Source organism: Chlamydotis macqueenii, chromosome 2 (assembly GCF_036417535.1).
Source record: "Chlamydotis macqueenii isolate bChlMac1 chromosome 2, bChlMac1.mat, whole genome shotgun sequence".
NCBI classification, from domain to species: domain Eukaryota; kingdom Metazoa; phylum Chordata; class Aves; order Otidiformes; family Otididae; genus Chlamydotis; species Chlamydotis macqueenii.
In genome coordinates this window covers 8,992,166-9,014,948 of record NC_141557.1, presented here as the reverse complement: position 1 = coordinate 9,014,948, position 22,783 = coordinate 8,992,166, and the positions used below count along the sequence as shown (strand labels likewise).

Genomic DNA, 22,783 nt, shown 5'->3' with positions numbered 1-22,783 from the left:
CTCTCCCGCAGACTTCCCAGGTAAATGAGTCCAACTGCCTGCGTGCTGGTTTCCTGGCTGCAGGAAGGCGAGGAGACACGTGTGTGACCTGTTCACCCGCAGGTACCACAGAGCCATGTCAAAATGGAAAGGCCAGCCTAGGTGTCTGAGGCTGGACCAGCCCTGGGGAGCAGGAGCTCCTGGCAGCATGTGGGTAGCTGGCACCTGCACCATGAAAAAGATCTGTTCTGCTGACCCTGGAGCTGCCCGGAGAGGACACCTCTCTTGCTACCACAGATCCTCATGGGTGCTCTTCGTTTTGGGGATGAGAGGAAGAAAGCTCTTTCACCAGCTAAGGACAACAAGGTACCTGAAAACCCCACTTTCAGATCTGCATCTTTAGGACTGACAAATACTTCCAGAGGTAACATTTGATTTTAGCAGCAGAGGAATGTGGGATAATGTTGAAAAAGCTGAATGTCCTCTTCTGCAAAACCTGTTAATCCTGTGCCTCCGACAGCTCCATGTCAGCCTCAGGTAGCCCTGGCTCCTCCCTGGAGGAAGCCATTTCAGGGAAAGTGTTACTCAGCATCCGTGAGGGTGTCAAAAACCTGGCCAGGAAGAAAGATTTGCTTCTCCAGCCCTTAGCAGTCTGAAGGCTCCTTTAAACTTACAAACCTGGTGTAAGGTTTCACAAGAACAGTTCAGCCCAAGAAATACTGATGGGTCGAGCACCTCCGTATCCGACTCTTGCATTGCTTTCACACCACAGATAAGAAAAACAAACTGATTCAAAACCCACAGCAGCTTCCCAGCCAACCTATTGCCTGCTGCTCTAGCTCTGAAGCACTGGTGAAGAGCTCCCTCGACAGCTTTTATCATCGTAGGAAATGTTTATGATGCCCAATTGCTGTCCCTGCCTTTCCGCACTGTTTCCTAATGTTTGCCGCGCAGTACCCGCATAATCCTTGGCGTAATAAAAAAAATCTTCAAGAGACAAGCAGGCTTAGTTCCAGCTTCATACGAACGAATTCCAGTTCAGGAATTTGGAAAGTAAACACCATCTAGTCAATGTTTTAAGGGTGACTTGAACTACAGACTAAGGAAAAAAAATCCATCCAGAATCTGCAGCTTTGGTTGAGGAGGAGATGATTTTGCGAATAAGATGCAAGCCTAGAAAATGCAATCAGGATGACTTATTTTCCCCCCAGGTGACGCTGAGCATACCTTGACTTACTGTCTCTGTACTAGAAGAATGCGTTGCTCCATTCCCTGACTGTAACCAAAGGCTGTTCCCGCAGCGGGCTTCACTGCCTCCTAACACTATTCCCTGCTATTTCACGCCAGGGCCGTGTGTGCCGGCACACCCTAGAGAGATCTGAGGGTACTCTGACCGTCTGAACGGTAAAAGGTCCATAATGGAATCTTTAATGAAAAATGTGTCATGCTTGGAAATCTTTCACTTAGGAAAATGAAGCAACCATTTCACTGTTACTGACAAAAGACGTTAAAGGAACTATTCAAAAAAGGTCTCTGTCATTTTACTCTACCTCTCATTCCAGTTCCATTACCTAGGCATTTTTAAATGTATTTTTAATGTATCACTTTGAAGTCCTCCACTCACATGAGGTGAGTTGGTTTCGGTGTGTGAACTGTTTTGTCCTAGGACGCAAGTTTAAAAGAATTTTTAGTGCCAGCTGGCTCTTCCTAAGCTTATTCTTGATAGATACTCATTTCATTTCCTCAAAGTGTTATTAGGGAAACCACACGATATCCGATTCTGAACTGTGCAGGCATCTGAATTAGCGGAAGGCTACTGTAATTAGTTTTAAAGCAAGGCTGCAGGTTACACCAGAATTTGAGGACAGCATGGCTGTTTTATAGGGGCAGCTGTGATGTCCACGCCTGGGGGCCTCACAGTAAACTAAGCTTTACTGGAGGGCGCAGGAAAGTTCCTCCAGGAGATGAAATCACAAGAAGTGGCATATGGTAAAAGAGTCATATCTCTACCTACCATTCCTGAAATCAGTCCAACCCAAAAAGTCTTGGGTAAAACTTACACTCTGCCTTTAGAAAAGCGACCCTACGGATCAAATTGTCTCCTGAAAACAAAAGTGTTTCATCTACTGCTGGAAAAAATAATGTGTTGATTCTCACACACACAGGACGTAGCCAGGCTACAACACTCAAGCCCCTATTACACTCAGTGCAACAAAAACTTGGGTATGAAGAGTTGCTACTCATGTATTTATTAAGCTGAAAGCACTGTCGCGCACATTTGGCACCGTGTTGCTCCTGGGCTGTAACTTTTCACGTGCAAAGTTCACCCGTAGAACAACGCAAACCAAACGATCCCAGATGTGCTTTAAGTACAGTATTGGGTTGCACACCTTCGCTAGCGCGAGGCAGGGCAGACCCGCTTGCGTCTGCGCTTTCGGAGCACGACTGACATCAACCCGTCATCCCCGGTGTGCAGGACAATGGAAAAACGTCAAGTTGAAAAAGCCCTGCAGATACTTGGCCCATTCAGGTGCGGTGTTAAAACCCTGCCAAAAGGACTCGCGTTATGATTTATCAGTGTAACACTCTGGCCAAAGCTAAAAACCAGACTTTACTGCCCTGTTAATTTTGATACAGAAAACAGAGAGAGTTTAAAACGTCACTGTCCAGCTTAAAAGAAAACAAAAATTGAAACCATGATAATAGCTCGGAGTGGATAGCGCTGTTTAAAGGGGGAATTGAGCTCTTCTGCTGTATAGCTAAAAATCAAACACCCGGCTTTTAACTAATGCATCTAAAGCAAATCACGCCGTATTTTCCACTGGCTTGTCAGGACTGAGGATTACGTAGCTGTTTTCCAGCATAGTGTATTTTTACCAGTTCAAAGCCCTCTTCTGCTTATAAAGTAGCAGCCTCCCCAGATCTCCTTCACGGAAGGATTTTGGACATTTTAAGTGGCAACTCTTTTACTGGAACCATCAGGGAACATTCCTCATGCAGGTTTGACTTCAGCTAACAGACAAATAACAGGAAGAAATCTCAACGTGCCGTATTTTCTGTGTGTGTTATCAAACGTATTCCGCAGCAGACAAAGAAAACGTGTCCAAGCTCGGTGTAACTTCTCCAGCAGCCTCTGCTGGCAGCCAGTGCTTAGCGTGCAGTTTTGCAGGAAGCTGCCTGCCAGCACTGGGACTTGCGGCTGTTACAGAGAGACCTTACAGCACCCACAACCCTGCTATGAGGAGGAGACACCTTGGCAGGGTGCACATTTTTCACTGGTGCACATTTTTTCTCCAAGGTTAAAAACATTTATATATATTAAAAATGGTTTTATATACACATGCATACATACAGAATACCTATAAAATATACTATGTATAAACATATAACACATATGCTAATATAAATATATATATAAATATATATAAAACAATCTTGGCCTTCCTTTTCACGTGTCTCATATCCTTGGGATGCGACTGGACCACAGAAGCGACAGTTTGCAGGCATGTACATACATCAACAGCACGCTCTGACAGGCCTTCCACCTCTGTCAAGTTGAGGCAGTTTGACCACATAGGATCACGGAAAAAATTGTCAAATGCAGCAAGAGCCAAGACTCAGGAATTCACATTTATCCTAGAATCGTTAAATTTCTGTTTGACAGTTATTCTCCCACTGAGTCACAGCAAGAGGACGGGACTTACGCAAAATCACTCACAGCAACTGTCCTCGTACCATGACTACGGCACGGTGGACTGTCAGTGTATTTTGGCTGCTTTCTTTGAAAATTCAGGTTGTTTTTTTTTTTTTTTTTTAATATTTATACATAAATGTGACCAATGTAAAAGCTGCTGGCAGGTAAAATCTGTTTTCTTCAGAAACAAATCAATGGCTCTAATAACCGTTAGTCTGAACAAGACATACTAGCTGCTTGAGATAAATAACGACTCACGCAAGTCTCGGTTTAAAAACAATAGCAACTGTAATTTTAGAGTGTGAGGTTAAAACCAACTCCTGTAATTGCATAGCAACACCTGCACCACACCGCCTCGGGCAGCTGCAGCAAGTGAATAGACTCTGAGCCATAAAATGCGAGGCAATCTTTCCACGGGCAGCAAAAGGTGGCCACTTCTGATCACCAAGTAAAGCATTCAAACAAGGAACCGGCAGCCTGTCACGTTTAATTTAAGGAAGATGTTTCAGGATTCATCTTGAAGAGCAAAGTTGCCTCAACCTTCCAGCTACAGCAATGCGTTTCCATTTATGTACTATTAAACCACAAATACGTTGAAATGCTAGATCTACCTAAACTCCTGCAAGAAAGGCAATTAATTTAGGTGGCTGCTGCAGTCTAGGGGGAGCAATTTTTACTCACCGAGGTCCTGTGCATTCCTCAGCAGCCAGTTTCTAGGGGCTTGCACGGATTCTCTCCCAAGTTCAGCCTCCGAAAGGAAAATAGTTTGTCACGGTTGTTTGCACAGGAGCTGTTTACATGCATTCTTCAAAGCTGTGACTTTTGTATCCACCAAAATACATCACCAATTCTTCTGCTGCCCATACTTCCGTTAACTGCTATGAACTTAAGAAATATTCTAACTAAATTTTTTTCCTCTTCTGCCTGTCACATTTAAGATGCAACTGAGGGGAAACGGCCAGTTTCATACACCTGAAAGCTGCCAATGGTATGAAACAGGCTGAAGACAGCATCTTGCTTTGTTCTTTTGATAGTAATGTCTCTCGTGTCACTCGTTACCATACTAGTGTAACCTCGCATTTTGAAACTGAGTCTCTCCGCTCCCAGGACACCTTGTTCCCCACAACTTGCCCTCTCCAACAGAGGAAAGGTGAGAAAACCAGCTCCCTGGCTGCTGAGGAAAGCACTCCTCTGCCTGAAAATATTACTTATACAATTGAGCAAGCAGAGTATTCTACATTCAACTCTTTGATTAAAAAAAAAAAAAAAAAAAAGTATTGTCCAGCTCTCTTGGAGCAGAACTGAAAAATTTTCTGGAGGATGCCTACTGAGAGCAAATTTTCCCAACAGGGAGAGATCCAAAGCAGCAGCATAGATCAATTGGTATCAAACGCAATTAGCAGGCACCATAAGTGAGCGCACTATTGAACACCAGAGGGCAAGCCTGGTTACAGAAATAGGGCTGGCAGCTCTAGCACAGGTAGATTATGCAGACGCAGTGCATACTGCAGACGAGAAAGTGCTTCCCCCTCCCTCCGATTTAAGGTCACTCACTTCCTGGCAAGCCAGCCAGAGTAAAGCTAATGCAAACAGCAAAGCCTTTAGAAAAATCGCAGTTTAATGTGTAGAGGTAAGGTAACAAAACCATTAACACTGAGTGGTAGAGAAAGAAGTGTACATGATTTTATTTTATTTTTTTTAAACTTCTGAATGGAAAATGCAAACGAATTCTTAAGGAAAGTATTGTCTTATTAGAAGACTGATACTGATATTATTCTTCATGCCTAGAAAAATCTGATTGTTACAAGTGTTAGAGAACTCCAATTCTGAAGCTGAGAAAAACATGTTAAAACAGCAATATGACTATGCTGTGATCTCAAACCCAATATAATTGGGCAGAATCAGATCTTCAAGCCTTTACTACAGCTTTGAATCCAACTGAAGATCTTTTCCTGACCTACAGTCAGGTAAACAATTCACAGAATTAGCTGATAACTTCAACACTTGAAGAAAAAAAGTTGATTTCTTCCCATACTGACTCACCAGTACTTTTGCCATCTAGTGGCGTGTTTCCTCAGGCAAGTACAACGGTTATTAAAAGCCTGAAGGCTGTTTCTTTAACATACAGTGGTGAGTATTCTGCAATTATTTTAAATTAAAGGTTTGAACGTGCAATGCTGAACGCTATTGTTGACTGGGAGTATAACAGAAGAGAAACTCAACCTCCGCTCCAGATACTAACCATCAACACAAAGCACGCATGCTAAAAAGGGACATGACAAAAACATCTTCTCTTTCTGTAGAAAGACCCTCAAATAAACCTGTAACTAGTGTGCAGACGAAAGTAACTGTTTATATAAAAAAATGGATCCTTTAGAGTAACATAGATCTCCTCATTTTCAATTATTTGGGTCTGAAAGACTAACAAAGCTTTGCATCTTCATGCAGACTCAAGTTTTCCATATGTTTTATTAGAAAAACATAACTATAGCTTCAATTTTGTTTCTTTTGCTTGCAAAGCCTTGGTTGCTAGCTCAACTCTTTCTTTTAATAAGCTAGCTTCTTCAGCACTTTTTTGGGCTTCTACATTTTTCAGCAAGAAGTGGTTAAGGAAGAGTTTCAAGCCTTCCCGTAGCATTCCCAGTTTGGGGTTGTCAGATACCCTGTAAAGACACAGATCAGACGTAGTATTTAGTCTTCTACAGTTCCAGAAGTTTCTTAATTTTTTCTTTATCTTCTTCAAATAGAGACATAGCAAAAAATCCAGCCCATAAAAGGAGCTTTTCTGAAGAGGCTTTCAAATTACTAGCAAGTCTATACTGGTTTGGCAAACAGCCCAAACACACTCAACATACAATTGATAATCCACAATGAAATGTAATATTGGAGCCTTAGACTTGCTTTATGTAAACAATTACATTACAGGAAAAAAAAAAAAAAAAAGGCAAATACCATGTTTGAACTTCCTTGTGGTGCAGCATTGATGGTTGAAACACCATCATCTAATTTTTTTTTTTTTTTCTAACTTTTATGTGACACTGCAAGTTTAATGCAACAAAATCTCAGAATAATTTAAGTTGGAAAGGATGTCGGCAGGTCATTTTGGCTGATCTGTTTAAAGCCGGACTACCATCCAGGTCTGGTCAGGTTGTTCAGAGTCTTATCCACTCAAGTCACAGAATCATGGAATGGTTTGGGTTGGAAGGGACTTTAAAGATCACCTCGTTGCACCCGCCCTGCCCTGGGCAGAGACAAGTTGCTTAAAGCCCCATCCAACCTGGCCTTGAACACTTCCAGGGATGGGGCATCCACAGCTTCTGTGGGCAATGTGTTCCAGTGCCTCATCACCCTCTTGGTGAAGTCCTAAGTATCTCCAAAAATGGAGATTTCCCAGTCTTTCCAGACAACCTTGTCCCAAATATAAAAAGATTTTTCCAGACAATGCCAATTTAAAAAAAAAAAAAAAAAATTAATAATCCCCCAAACCTTTCCGTCATTAGCCTTTATTTTTCCTTCTTACACTAAAGATACCTTCTAGTAAAGGCTGCCGGGAGAGTGAATCCCATTGCACACAGATGGTAAAGCAATAAAGAAAGCAGGCGACTACACGGCTCTGCTCATGAAAATCCTACGACCAAAACGATACACTGAATATCTGAAAGTTTTATTTTGTATAACACTTCTCAGAGTTGTATCTATATCACTACTAACACACAAATTACACACCCCCACTCACCCAGGAGAGCTTACTTTTTAAGGGATGGAGGGCTGATCTTTGGCAAAGGCACTGTATAACTCCAAACAAAACAAGCACACTTTTTATCTTCTTAATTACTACTCAGCAAGGGTTCCCTGGAGATCTCTGATCACTTACCTCACAAAAATGTCATTAAGCTCTTCAGCATCTGCTTTGATTAACAGCATGCTTAATACTTGTCGCAAGAAACGGACTTTGGGTTTATCTAGTTCACTGAATTCAATTACCTAGAGGAGAAAGAAGGAGAATTAGATTATTTCAAGTATTTCAAACAGCTGAATTCTCTTCTAAATGAACAGCTTTTAGCACACCAACTGGCCTCCCATAAACATACCAAGTCTTAAGTCTGGCACACAAGAATTAGCTGACAACGCTGCCTCCAAAAAACAATTAATAAGGAAAGCAGGGAAGTTTTAAGGAATAACCTGTCCACTAGTACCAGAATACCAGATATAATTTCCCAATTAGATAAATACTTCAGAAGTAGCTAGCACAATCCATATAATTGCCTGTTTAATGCATTTCAATTATTCTTCTAATAAAATTCTATGGGCTCCCCATTCCAAAATCCAAGTGCTCAGGAGATTTCCTTCTGGTCTAATAAAAATCAGCATCAGCTAAAAAGCATAGCACAGAATCCTCTCACAAAGCCTGTTAATGCAGGAGCCTCAGCTCCAACTCTGGACACTCCAAAGAAAATAATCTTACAACTGCTCTAGATATAAAATTGTAGACTTTCTGTATGCCTAGGTCACCACAGGTTCCCTTTTCCCCAATTGACAGCATTATCATAATTAATCGGATTGATCTGGTGATTTTGGAACAAGTTTTGTCTTAGCTTATGACCACGAACAGCTAAAGTACCAGCTAGGTAACAGAGAAAACATGTTTTCCATAGAACTAGAAAATGCAAGGAAAACACAGAAATATTTTGAAAAGGAAACACACCAACCTTGAGAACTGAAAGTGGCAACGATTTTGTCTTTAGTAAGTGAGCCAAAAGTGAAACCAAGTTGGAGATGGCAGCAGCTGACAGGTTTTCTAAGTCTTTGATTTTGTCCCAAATACTAAACTGAAATGTTACCTAAGTATCAAAGGAAAAAAAAAAAAGATCCTGCAAATTAAGTGACTATTTAAATTAGTAACAATGTAACAAAACCTTTCAACCTTTTATTCTTTATGACCCCTCTATTAATTAACAGCGATACTCGATCACACTGTTCAACTCTTAAAAGGCATAAAGAAAGAGGAAAGCAAACCTTCTGCAGCAGTTACTTTATTTCCTATTCAGATCTGACCATGAGTATGCCTTACTGAACGCATAGCTATACCAGCAGAATCTTTCCTCAGGATTAAGAGCTTAACAGGCAATGCATCCATTCTCGAGTATTTAATAACTGTCTTCCTAACCACAACAATGACACTAAAAAGCAAGTGAAAACAGATTTTTCTTCACCTGAAATCGTCTTTCACATTCACAAAACTTGTTAGCCAAAAATGCATAGAAGGGGTTATATGTCTTCTCCTGTAAGCAGCAGTAAACGATAATATGAACAATTTCTCTCTCCTGCTGATCTTTTAGTCCAAGCCTACAATTTAGCAAGAGAATGAGAATCGTTTAGCAACAAAAATTACTGCCACAAAGTAAAAGCTACAGACAACATCTGAGAATACTACTTACAAAAAACCTCCAAACCTGACATTACATTTTATTTGTTAGAAAGTTCTTACAAAGCCTTTAAAACACTGAATGGACTCAAACCTTCAAGACTGTGGGCTAAATCAGTATCCTGGTATGGTAATATGGAAATGGTACAGTAGTGTCCATGTTAATGGAGTGGTTGTAAAGGCAAGACCTCAACAGACAGAAGCGGAACGATACTAATGACCCCCTGGGGAAGGAAAGGTAGCCCACTCCGTGTTTGTAGCTCTCCATGAAGAAAAACAGAGGAGAGGGCCCCGTCATGGAATCTTGTGCCTTTGAGCATAGCAGTAGTACCGCAGCAAGCACCGCTGCATGGTGTACCAAAGGCTCAACAGTGAAACAAGAACTGTAGGACCCTGTTGTGGTTATTTCACTCTTGCACCTATGGTCATATGAGCCTCTGGATCAGGATAAGCCTATTTAGAGAAACATGTCCAAGGCCCTGCACTTCTGTGGTACTTACTAAGGATAAGAAAATATTTTAAGATGTTTTTCCTACTTGGCGATATGAATGTTTTCATCTCTAGGTCAACTCCATGCTACATTAATACTTGAAATTAATCATTGTTTGACAGTAACCTAAGAGATGCAGTCAGTGATTTCAAACCACCTTAAAAAAAAAACCAAAAAACAAAAGCTGAAGAAAACAGTATCAAGGAGTACTTATGTTGGCTGTATCAGCATAAAGGCCAAGGACTGAACAGCTGACCAGCCTAAAAGTGAGCTGAGACACTTTGGCAGGGAATGGTAACTAACTCGCAATGCACCTGTTCTGTGAATAATACGATTTAGCTTCCAGGGCTGTCAAATGCTTGGCAGCATTAAAACCAATTAAAATGAAAAATGCTTCGTATTATAATCTGAAAAATGTCAAACACAATTCTTTTCATTGCTTCAAGCTCAAGTTTCATCTGGCATTAGTATAACTCAAGCGTGTTTTCTAACTGACTTTTCTAACTTTGACTTCACTGGAACTTGCTCTGCAGTCTGTAGAGTGCAGTTCATCATTGCTTGAGTCTAATGTCCCTCACTCGTATACACCTCCAGACATCTGCCATTGCATTTGATCATGGCCACATACCAGATTACCAGAGAAAATACTGTCTTTCAGTCAAAACCCCCAGAATTTAAGGTTTCACAATACAAAAATCTGGGATGAGGTCTAGGCTGATTGTTAATGAGCAGTAAAAACTCTGCTTCTCCAAAAGAGACCAGCGCTATAAGTGCTGTGTCTATGATATAATTCGCTTGCTTTCCCATCAGCCAAGTTTTATCTGATTTTATTACACAGCAACAAGTTTGGTTTTTTTTTTTTCCCAAAAATATACAGGTTTTCAGTCACCCGACATGCATTTAATAGCTGACTTGTAAAGTTCCATTGCAGTCACTAATTTGGCAGACTCTCCTCCTTGTTCATCACCACTTCTATCATGACTTCCTTATTTAGAAAATATTCATGTTGCCAGATGCTTGTAACCAAATAAAACAGCACTTTGATGTTCAATTTTGTTCTGACCTCCACTTCTTCACACACCTAGCAGTATTTTCTCTTTTCAGATCTAGCATTCCTAAACACCTAAATTTAAGAGTCAGGATTCTCTTTACTGCTGAGCTTCACCATAAACCTGTACAGGTTTCATAAGCCTGATAATCTTAGATTAAGAATATGCAACCACCTCATCTATTAAATAATTAATGAGTCACAATATTCCCAGGGATTTATATTTCTTCTTCACTTCAAGAATTTCCCTCTGTATATAGGATAACTGCCTCTGAAGTAGATTACCTGCAGAAGCCTGCCTGTAAGTAGGCTAGTCATCATCAGCTGAAGCCCAAGACTATAATTGCCTTTAGATCAAAAATAGCAGTACTCAAACCCCACCTTTTAAAAGTAAATTCAAATTATTTTAGTAGATACAGTCACATACTCATTATCCATAATTACACACCACCTTACAACAAGATATCTAAGGCTTTTACAAATCTCAGTTTTTTGTGAGATGTAAAGTCTCTCAAATGCTTCATCTCTATGAAATAGCTTAAAAACTTGGCTCTTCAGCAAACTTAAGAAGCGTTCATCCCCCCTCACATGTAAAGCTGTGGTTTGTGAAGGAGGGCCTTTCAGCTGATGAAACAGATCAAGTCTCACTCTGTTCTCTTTATCTCCAGTGATGTTCCCAGTCCTTCCTTTACACTGGCACTTCCACAATCACAAGCCGAGCCACTTCAGGGAGCTGTTCCGGCTTCAAACTAATTACTTTCTTTTGATGTAAGGAGGAGAAAGACAAGTAGAACTACAGCAGCATGGGTTTAAAATGGTTTAAATTACCATTTAACCACACCTCAACTCTGCCAGAGATCCAGGAGCAGATGAATCAACCAGCAGTTAAAATGTTTCTTTATGTATTCCTCATGGGACTGACAACAAACATACGAATACAAATTCCCATACACTCTGGAACACATGTTCACGTTGGAGTGAATTCCTTCACTGAAAATTCTGTGTACTTTCCATTACACTTTGCCAGATGTGGGAAGATTTGAGAATTCTTCTCTCTCCAAGTTTGCAGTATAAAAATCAGTATCAACACATAGCAGGCAATTTGCAGACAGAGTTTTTCTGCCAAGCCTGTATGTATACAGATTTGTATACTAGTTTAAATAGCACAGATGAGAGTCAAGGATCAATTTGCAAATTGAACTACCAGGTCTTGGCAAGAACTCCAGCAGCAGCAGCTAATTTCTTTTAATTGAACAGGCCATATTAAGATATTGGAATGACTCCATCACAGCCTTAAATTCAAGCTGTGTTTTGCAGAAGTGGCATTTAATCAAATATTAGTTGACTTTATTACAAAGTCTGTTTTGGTTTGGTTAGCAAATTAAATAATTGCCTGCCATCCTGGTAAGACAATTCCCTTGAATTACAAGGCTGCAATAGAAAAGTTCAGACCTGATCTCTCTCCCTCCCAGTTCCTATAGACTTACAATTAATATTCTGACAAACACAAAGAATAGCTTAGTTTGAGCTTTTCCCTGATCACACCTTCTTCTAAAGCACTGTTTGCCAAGTCTAAGGAAACTGGTCTTAATGTGAAATATGACCCTGGAGCCAATCCAAAGCCAATAAATTCTCCAAGACAGAAGTGGAGGTGCTAGAACACTATTAGGTCATGCAAGTATAGACAGAGACCTACAAGATGGCTTAACAAAGTGGTAAGAAGTAAAGGAAGTGGAATAGTACAGAACTCCAGTGACAAAACCAAGAGACATTCTAAAGAGGCTTCTGGTCTGCCTCTGTAAGGATGTAAGTTCGCAATAGACTTCCACCCGCTAGACCAGGGTGCACATCTTCAATACAAAATGATGCAGGCTTCTTAAGACAAAAGGTGCTGTAAATCACAGTTATAGACATAAGTGACAACAACAGGGGCTACTCCTTTCCTCTGACTGCCAGTCAGTTCTGCCTGCCCCCTACTAGTCCTTACACCAGGGTTTTGGTACCCTTTTACCTTACATGGATCTCTAGCTAGGCACTTCTTTAACTGCATTATCAATTAAATGCTCTTAAGCCCAAACCAGCAACGTTATTTTTCCAATCCAGCTAATGCTATTTTTAGCTCTGGGCTGTATTCTGTGCTAGTCTGTACTTACCCGAGAAGCTTTTCAAAGGCATCCAGGAAGTCTTCACTTGTCATCAAGACACAAAAAATATTTCTCCTGATATCGGTGTTCATTCTCTGCTTACGAGCAAGCTCCATTATCTTTGAACTCACCTGAAAATAAATAAATTTTAAAAAAGCTGTTTTATTTATGCTTGCTTTAAGAAAGCTATTTCTGTGCAGCCTCTAATAAGACCATTAATTAAGATCTCCAGTAAACTATGAAGCATCAATTCAGAGGTCCTGAGCTTTGGTCCAGAGGTATAGACATCCTCAGGAGCTTTTTTTCAGCTAGGGAAATATACTTTAATGTATTTTAATTGCACCAATTATTTTTAAGATGTACTTCTCTAATGCAAGACACCACGACTATCTCATCACACTACTTTTAAAATCAGCTTAGATATATGCCACCCACAGACAACACTACCTGTCAGAATTCGTAATAGCAAACCCACTTTAGGTCAAGTCTCTTCTTCCACTTACGTAACAATTACTTTTGCAATTCCACAGGAGAAGAAAAAACAAGCTCTACCATAATATTTGTAGTAACAGCTCTTACGAAGTGTATGAGTACAGTATTTTTAAAAAAATGTAATAGAAGAATTTGCAGCTCAAAAGCTTAAGTCTTAAAATAGTCCATGAAGGTTTTTTTTTGGTGCGCTCTGAAACGAACTTATTCACTTGTATGAAGAATACTCAAAAGATCATGAATACTTAGACTTATAACTAGCACTGCTTGGACTTACTTTTCCTATACGCAGTTTTTGCTGAGTCTTGCTGTTTGTATCATTGATCATTGGTGCTCCACTCCAGGATGACCCTACGATCCACCAGCGACCAACTTGATCAGCACTGAGGAGGGATTCCAGAGACACACGGAGCTCAGTTTCTTTTCCACTGCTGTGAATCTTGAATAACAAAATAAATTGAAAAAAAAAGAAAAGAAAAAAAAAAACAACCAATACTTTAATTACTTAAAATTCTTTTAAAACAAATAACTTCATCTCCATAAAAGGTCTTCACATGCTTCCCTTCCACAATGTTAGTTTCAGTCAGCAACCTGAAAATAATTTCCAAGTTTCCTATATGCTCTAATTTGTCAAATACAAGAAGTTGCTTAAATCTACATTTAGAAGCTCTTTGGTTTTTTAATTTAAAAAAAAAAAAAAAAAAAAAAAAAAAAAAAAAGAAGAGAGATAATCAATTAAAGTAGCCATCTTCCAATCATAAAACTTGATTAGAATTCAAACTTGATGCTGAGACTGAAAATCAGATGCAGCACCTTACAATCTGGTCATGATTTTCCTTTTGAACACTTGTGATCAAATAAAATGACATGACAAACTGCCTAAGTTTTGTACAACCCAAACAACAAAAAGTTCAAACTCTTGGAAAAAAAAAAAAAAAAAAAAAAAAAGAATTTTCAACAAAAGATGCTGGAAGAGTACTAAGAGGACTGTGAAAATTTAAGGGAGGAAATACTAGAGAACTAGGTTACCTAGCTTACTTTTCCGTGGCCTGTTATCACTGATGTGCACGTTCAGCACTTAAGAGATTCCTGAAAAATAAGATGTTCTACATGTTGTAGACAAGCAGTGTAATTTTTGGGTTGGAGACAGAGGGACTCTAAAAGCAAATTCAAGTCTTGTGAAAATGAATCAGTTCTCAATCCAAAGAGACAATCACTTTCCAGCACTTTATACTGAGTTGTTCTAGACAAACCGCCCTCTCTGCCAAAAAAAAAAAAACCAAGAAAGAAAAAACATCCACGTTTTCAGAAGTGTTAGACTTCCAAAATATTTCTCGTTAAGTTAGTAGTGGGTGCCTGCATCCAAAATCCATGGAAAAAAGAACTTGTCATAATGACTCATTTCTTCTGCACCATCATTAAACATCCCACAATCTCTTTTTCAAGTACAGGACTTTGAGGCAAAGTCTTTGGCTAAGTATTATGTGCTTTCTCAAACTGTTCTGCAGAAGGCTGGTTGACTGCTGACTAAACTTGGACTCTGGAGATAATACTGAACGGTCTAAGAAGTTATTTTTGTCCATAACAGTTTCAGACTGTTAAATGAATTAAAAAAATACTATAGCCCATCACGCCAACATACCATACAAATAATTGCTTCTGGTTTAAGAACAGCTATACTACATGTGTCAAGAAAGTTCTCACCAGTGTTCTTTGCAATTTGCGGAGTTTTTCAACTGGTTCAGGATCATAACCGGGAATCTTACGCATGTCATTATTCCTCAGTGCCAACATAGTCTCTAACATAAAACGAACCTATTGGGGAAAGAATCATTTTTGTAGATTATGTGCTATGACTTTCTTTAATAGAGTGTACTTTGAAATTACTACTTCGTGACAATAAGTAGCTCAGCTGGCAATATACATCAACATCTGGATTTTACAGAGAACAATGTTTATCTACTAAACACCATGCCTCAGTGACCATTTTTTTAACTGCACAAAGTATCAAGAAACAGAAGCGCTGTTCATTGCATAAGACACTAAACAGTCCTAGTCTCAACCACTACAAGCATTTTGGTGTCTGTGTCCTAAAGACTAACGGAGAAAGACAGGCAAGAAGAATGCAAATAACTGAACGGAACAATTGAACACTAATAGTAACTTAGAATCTAAACAGAGTGTAGCAGAAAACATTTTGGTAAATTAACACATGTATCCAAGTGCTCATTAAAGTTTATTCAGAACAGGAAAATCTTCAAAATACACACACATACATACCCTAGTCTGATCCTGGAGTTTCTTCTCTGCTGTGTTTGCTTTCCTCTGGGCTTCAGTGATCAGTTCCTTCAAAGCCAAGGCATCATCTTTTCTTAAGGAAAAGCCCACGTTTTTCAGAAGAAACAAAATTAACTCAATCTCTTTTTCAGTAAAAATGCTAACAAGCTTTTTCAGAATATCAAAGATCAGCAGGGAATGAACCACATGGAAGTTATACAGATGAGCAATCAAGGCAAGCAGATTTTCACATTCTTTCCCTTCAGCATCACTTTTACAGAGTTCATCAAATTTCTTCACCACAGCTTCCAAAAAGTGAGCACCGACCTGGCAATAGTTCCATTAAGGAGTGGGAAAAAGAAAAAAATCCAGCAGTTAACCGTAAGTAGATTTTACAGACATCTGTAAAACACTCATTTGGGGCACTGCTACTACTAATTTTAAAGAAATACTGCTGTTTCTCTCAACCATATGGATATTCTATATTTACATATACAAATATCTAAGTGGTGTGACATTTTCTTAAAGTATATGTTATTTACACCTCATATATACCATCCAGTTGCCTTTTAAAGTCTGCGCAAGAAAAGCAAATGTTATGAACTTACACTATACACACATCAGAATTTATTTGTTTACACAATTTTCATGGACATGTATCAGCACCTTCCCAGCTGTCAGGCTAGCATACTGTCACTGCTAGTCATTCACTCATTAAAAGCTGCATGTCAAAAACCAAATGCATCACAGAGTTCAGCATTCCAGAACAAAACACTTAACAGGACGGTAAAAAAAAAAAAAAAACAACATTTTAGACCAACTCCCAATACATCAAGTTTTCCTAGCTGCTGAGCACGAGCTTAGGCTGATTTTGAAGTGGGGATAAGTGTTAGCCATTTGTTAGTGATACAGTTGAGAAAATAAATTTGGGAATCTCTGTACTTATGTAGAGCGAACTGATGCTAAGGCCTGGAATACAAGTAGGTAATGAACACAATACTGCTAAACAAGACCCTCACCCACTACTATGGTGCTAGTATTTGCTGATTGTTCTTACGAAAACCAAAAGTCCTAGCAGCAGTGCTGACTTGCATTAGAAGCCTTGACCAGCTTCGCTTTTAACCATCCAACGATCATATTGCACAAATGTATAAACACAGCCACCGGAATCCCAGCTTCCACACTGCTCAAACTCATCTTAAATGTAGCTGTGCCAGCACACTTTCATGTAATGCATACTCTACATTTATTTTACAGAAAAAAATAATGTGACTTTATGATACACTTGAATACTAGTCTTAGATTCAAAGATGCTGTGTAACAGAGTCAGTAGCACACAAGTCAGTCTGGATATCATCTATTTCTAATACCTATTATTAAATCTATATCTAAACCTCATTACTAGGTGTTTTGCAAAGTTTCAACTTCTAAAAAGACTGTGTTTCTCATCTTAAAATAGCATTGTAATATTACACTATATTTGCAGTCAGCATTGCCTTTCCAGCAGCAAAGAGGAACAAAAAAAAAGTTGAATGGCAAGGTTACACGGAGAAAGTTGCTGTAATTGCAGCCATCTAATATTTAATATGGCTTCAGACACAGCATTCAGGTGATTATATGATGCACCGAAGTACTTGCATCAATATATCTTTTGCATTGAGATGCAGAAAGAAAATCTGACTTGATGGAACATGGTGCTGGAACACCTCAGTTTCCTGAGAGACATTTCACTGAAATTTCCCCTTTTACATCAGTAGTTACAGTTTCCTCTTAATCGTAAGCAAGAGATACTCATCTAATAATCATCAGGCTTAAAAACACAAAAAAACCTTCCAAAAAAACTGCCATGCTTTTTGAAATTTTTGATAATCCGAAGTCATTAATATATCTAGTTAATTCCACTGATGATTTGTGTGACTGGGTTTTCAAAGGACTTTTTCCACTTTTGTAAACGGATTTCTGTAACTGCAGAACTTTCCTTATCCAGATACGCATTGTTCAAGAACAATACCCTCATATTCCCATGAGAAAAGAAATGGATTACTGTAATTAAAGAGGAGAAAGTTTGAAGCTTGAAAAAATTCAGTTTTATCAATGCAGAAAGATTTTGATGAAAAAAACCTGATGTTTTTATAAGCGACCAGTGGTAACTCACAGAGCAAGCAGACTAATCAGTTGAAGCAACTAATCAGTTGAACCTCTTTCACTCGTGGACACCCAGCTAACAGCTACAAATACGGATGAAATTCAACTAGAGATGCTTTTTAGAGTCACACAATCAAAAATCAAAAGACAATTCAAACAAAACATCAAGGAAAACACTCTACAATATGTACTACTAAACAAAATTAGTCCAACTACAAGAATTACCTCAATTCCTACATTATGATGAAGAACGCTGACCAAAAGGACATGCTCCATCATCAGTCTTGCAGGCATGGCAACTGCAGTAACACAAGCATTCATGAGAATATCTGTCAGAGTTTCATTCATGTCCTTTCTGCTGTTGGCCATGTAGAGCTCTTCTATCTGTCCACTAATAGAGGACAAATTTGGTTCACTCAGCCTATTGAGAAACAAAATCCAATGTTTGCTTTTTCTTCCCTTTACATGGTTCCAAAATTTTCAACTTACCCAACAAGCAACCTATTCTTTTTAGAGAAATTAGCTTGGCTTAAGAAGAAAGATCTAAAAGAACATAGAATCATAGAATGGTTTGAGTTGAAAGGGACCTTAAAGATCACCTAGTTCCAATCCCCCTGCCCTGGGCAGGGACACCTTCCACTAGACCAGGTCACTCAAAGCCCCATCCAACCTGGCCTTGAACACTTTCCGGGATGTGGCATCCACAACTTGCCTGGGCAACCTGTTCCAGTGCCTCATCATCCTCACAGTAAAGAATTTCTTTCTTATACTTAATTCCAACTTACCCTCTGGAAGGGAACTTTTGTATTTTGCTGTGTTCACTAAACCAAAAAAATACAACATAAGTTTAATTCTGGAGGGTTTTTTGAAAATATTTACATGTAAAAACAGATTAGTAGCAGTATTGACAAAAGTATTGTCAACGTGCTTACTGTCATACTGAACAGACATTAGCAAAACAGACTTTTTTTTCTCAGCAGTTGTAATGAGGGCACACTGAAGTCTTTGGACAAATTAAGTATGAAAATCCCTCATACTTTTCTAACATATAAGGTCTATAAAATTCTAAATGACTGAACAAACTGCATACTGTAGTCTGCATTTTACAGGTAACATAGGTAAAAGAAAATGCCAATAGATTTCTTATTTTAAAAATACTCCAAAATTAAAATGTGTGAAATTGCTAATTACTTTTTCTGTTCTTCAGTACTTTAAGCTATAATGTTCCTCCTCAGCTATAGTGTCACAGAAATTTAATTTTATTTAATATAAAAAAGAAAATAATGGTTTTTTTTTGTGAGCTGTTATAATTCACACTATGAGGTTTTTTTTTATAGGCATACTCCAACTGACAGTGAATTACACCTAACACTTGAAGACAACTGCTCTGTGGAATTCAGCCCAATCTTAAAATTTATTTTCTAGATTTTTCAACTTCTATAATGACCAACTTTGAAGAATTTATATCAACAAAGATAATTATTATTAAGGATAGCAGACACAATTGCCAACTTAAAATCAGTCTGAGAAGAGAAAAGTCACATCCTTGCCACATTTCTTTGAATGATGAGCACTGTCATATTGAACTAGAAAGATTAATGACTTTCCTTATTACATTACCTATTAATGAGACCATTCACCATTTTCTTCAGTCTTCCCAATTCTTCTCTTCTCTTGTCATCTAGTGTCTCCTGAGCTTTCCTTACTTGAGGGGGAACATACTTCGTAGCACTGTGATCATGACTCTTACCAGGGAAACAACAAAATAAGATACCAAGTGAGACTAGTTATTTTAAATATTTGAACACAAATATATACTTCAATTTAAGATTAATATACCAAACTTTCAGTTAAGCATGATTTTACCATCTAATAACTAATGCCAAAGGAACAACTTCATACAGAAAAGAAGCATGCAACAAGTTACTGCTTATGACCAACTTGACGGCAGCAAAAACTCCCTTTTCTTTACACACAATTTTCTTTAAGTTATTGTTATTAAAATCTGACACCTTATGTCTTGGTTTTAACCAGGTTTTATCAGCTGCTGATGTACTAAGAGCTTAAGTTAGTGCTATGTGGGCTACATGACCACCTGTCCTCCTCTCGTGCTACAAGACTTAAAGCAAACAGACTCTCTGGGATCATCCAGAAGTAACACTTCAGTCTGCAACATACCTTAATTTTAATATAAACTCTGGTCGCTCTTAGCAGAAGTGCTTAATCATGTTCTTAACCTCTAAAACCAGGCTAGTGCCATTGTTTCACTCCTTTTATTTGCTGATCTCACATATAGAGACAAAGCCACATGCCTTGTGCTTTAAGGTATTATCTGCCAGCATGACTTGGGACAACTCTAACACGCCTAACTGTTGTCCTTAGGCGTTGGCAGGCCTCTGAAGTCAACACCACCGCTGGGTCCAGTGCTGTTTTGACCCATAACCCCACTGTGCATGGCCTGACTAGACAGCAAACACCTGCGCTTTACAGAGGTGATGTAAACGCTGGTTTAGGCTCAGGTTGTGGCCTGTACCTTGAGAAGCAGTTTTGTGTTATCAGAGGTGAACACCCTACCTCCTCTTCTTCCTCTTCCTCCTCGCCCGGGGGCTCCCTGGCCTCAGGCACCCCGCTGTCCTCGGGGGACGAGCTCTCGCTCTCCCACTGTCCCTCCACATCTTCCCCCTCGGAGGGCTCTGAGGCGTCCGCCAGCTCCTCGTCTTCGTCCTCCAGCCCCGGCTGGCCCTCTCCCGACCCCGGCTGGCCCTCCCGCAGCTGCGGGGCTTCTTCCTCCTCGTCGCTGCTCTCGCACAGCCTGCTGAGCCCGGCCCGGGTGCCCAGGGCGCCCAGCACGTAGCCCAGCCCGTCCCGCAGGAAGCTCTGAGGCAGCTTCTCCTCCGCGGTCCCTTCTTGCTTCTTGCGGCGCTTGCCGAGCCCCAGCCGCCGCTCCAGGCGCCGGATCTCCTTCTCCTCCTCCTCGTTGGCCTCCAGCAGGGCCCGCTTCCGCGCCGAGGCGGTTGCGGCGGCGGCGGCAGCGCGGGGTCTCGGTCCCGGTCCCGGTCGCTGTTTTCCGACGGCGGCGGGCGAGGCCGGGGCTTTGGGGCGGGCGGCAGGAGCCGGCTTGGCCGGGGCCGCCTTGGCCGGGGCCGCCTTGGCCGGGGCCGCCTTGGCCGGGGCCGCCTTGGCCGGGGCGGCGGGAGCCTCCACCAGCTCCCCACGCTGGAGGCGACGGCGGCGGTTCCGCTTGAGCCTGCGCTTCTCCTTCCTCGCTTCCCGGCGGCTCCTGCGGTTCTGCCTCTCCGAGTCCTTCAGCAGAGGCAGCGGCGGCTGGTCCCCAGCTGCCTGCACGAAGTCTTGCACCGCCTGCCGTAACCTGTCCAGCTTCCCGCCGCGGCGAGCGCGGGCGCCCGCCCGTCGCTTCATCTTCCCCGCAGCCACGCCGGGCCTGGGCACCGCCATCTTGCGGAAGCGCCGAGCTTCCTCTTCCGCCGCGCCGCCGCCATTTCGGGCCGCAGCGCCCCCCGCTGGGCCTCGGGCGGCGGAGCGGCCACTCAGGCGGTCGCGGCTCTGCTGTTGGTCCGTCGCGGGCTACAGCTCGGTGGAAACTCGTACCAAAGCCGCTAAATCCGTAGAGATCCCCTCTTTTTTTTTTTTTTTTTTTTTTTTTTGTATCTATAGTTAAGAAAATGTAAGGCTTGTCCCCTCTTCTTGCAGAAGGGATTGGAACAATTCGTCCCTCATAGGCCTGGCTGTGGTTGCGAGGCCCTAATGGCCACTGGGCGCGAGGCTCTCGCTAAGGCCTTGCCATGCTGCAGGAGCCAGGGACATAAGCGTCCCTGGCGTCTCCTTCACCTGCCCCGTCCCCCATTTTAGGCCTCTCGCAACCCTGCCAAGCTCAGATGTCTCTTCCTGAGCATGCCGGAGACAATGTCCATGACTACGGCCCCTCTGCAGTGCTAGCTTCTCTTGGGGCGTTTCCATCTGCAGCAGCGTGCAGGACAAGGTGATGTGTCTGCTGAGACCGGTGACTCCTGCCACAGGGACAGGATCGTCTCCACTCTGCCTGGCCCCAGCGCGCACAGCAGGTGACAACTCGTCTGTCATTTACATGATCAGCAGGAATTAAATGTCCCATGGCAGTTTGCTGCTGTCAGCAGGGAAACCAATTGCTTGGTCTCATTTTTAGTCTATTTGCTGTACGTGAGGCTTATGCAACCTGGCTGGGTTTGTGTGCCTTGCCCTGCGTCTGTGTCTGCATCCTCTCCACCCGTCAACTTAGAAATGTATTGCCAGTTTCAGTCATGTCTGACAGATGCCTGGAGTTCCCCAAAACACTGACTTTCCCCAAGTTTCATAAAAAATGAGTAGAGGAAGAAAGAGTTTCTCAGCTGAACAAAGTGTCAGAAGATGAACTTAGACCTTAGCAGACACTAGAAAACACAAATGAAAGCCAGCACAGTTTCAGAGAAAGGGTCGGTCTTGAATCTCCTGTGGGGACCAAATCCATAGGAAGTCAGAGTTCATTATTTTGTTCTTTGGCATTGCACTCCTGACCTCTCTTGAACAATGAAGTACTGCACAGGACTTACATTTTACCTGAAAATTCAATAACGCTTTATTATTCAGAAGATTATTTTTTGACTTTCTATGCATGTTTCCATGTTCTTTCATTACATCATATGTCCTAGATGACCCATGCTTCAGAAATCTGGCTTTCTCAAGGCTGATGCATAATGAATCTTTCATCCTCAGTGACAAAATATGTTGCATTGATTTGTCAAGGCATTCCTTTTGCTACATTTTAAACTATATATTATGCTGTAATTTATTGCTGAGCTGCTCTTTATTCATGCACAGACAGCTCACATGCATTTTGCATCCTATTTATAGATTTATTGATAGCAGTAATCCAGCAGCATGCCAGAATGCTGGATAAATACAGCTGAATATAATCTGAGGAAATATTAGATGCTTTTAAAACTCCAAGATTTGCATTTTCCTTCTGTCTAATCGTGTAATTTGTCATTCAGGACAACAGAGCTTTCCAATAATGGGAAATTTCATGTACCTTCAAAGAGAGAAAATGTCAATATTT

The 22,783-nt window shown here is 40.9% G+C and overlaps 1 protein-coding gene across 1 annotated transcript; it reads right to left on the bottom strand.

The window, feature by feature from the left end:
* Nucleotides 1–5,331: 5,331 nt before the first annotated feature.
* Nucleotides 5,332–21,147, bottom strand: NOM1 (nucleolar protein with MIF4G domain 1). Its single transcript, XM_086742518.1, has 11 exons — nucleotides 20,261–21,147; nucleotides 19,312–19,434; nucleotides 17,917–18,112; nucleotides 15,550–15,873; nucleotides 14,974–15,084; nucleotides 13,547–13,708; nucleotides 12,790–12,911; nucleotides 8,887–9,019; nucleotides 8,383–8,514; nucleotides 7,548–7,657; nucleotides 5,332–6,336 (listed from the first exon to the last, which is right to left on the bottom strand). The coding sequence occupies exons 1-11, from the start codon at nucleotides 21,145–21,147 to the stop codon at nucleotides 6,159–6,161; spliced, it is 2,478 nt and encodes an 825-aa protein (XP_086598644.1). The 3' UTR covers nucleotides 5,332–6,158.
* Nucleotides 21,148–22,783: the final 1,636 nt, after the last annotated feature.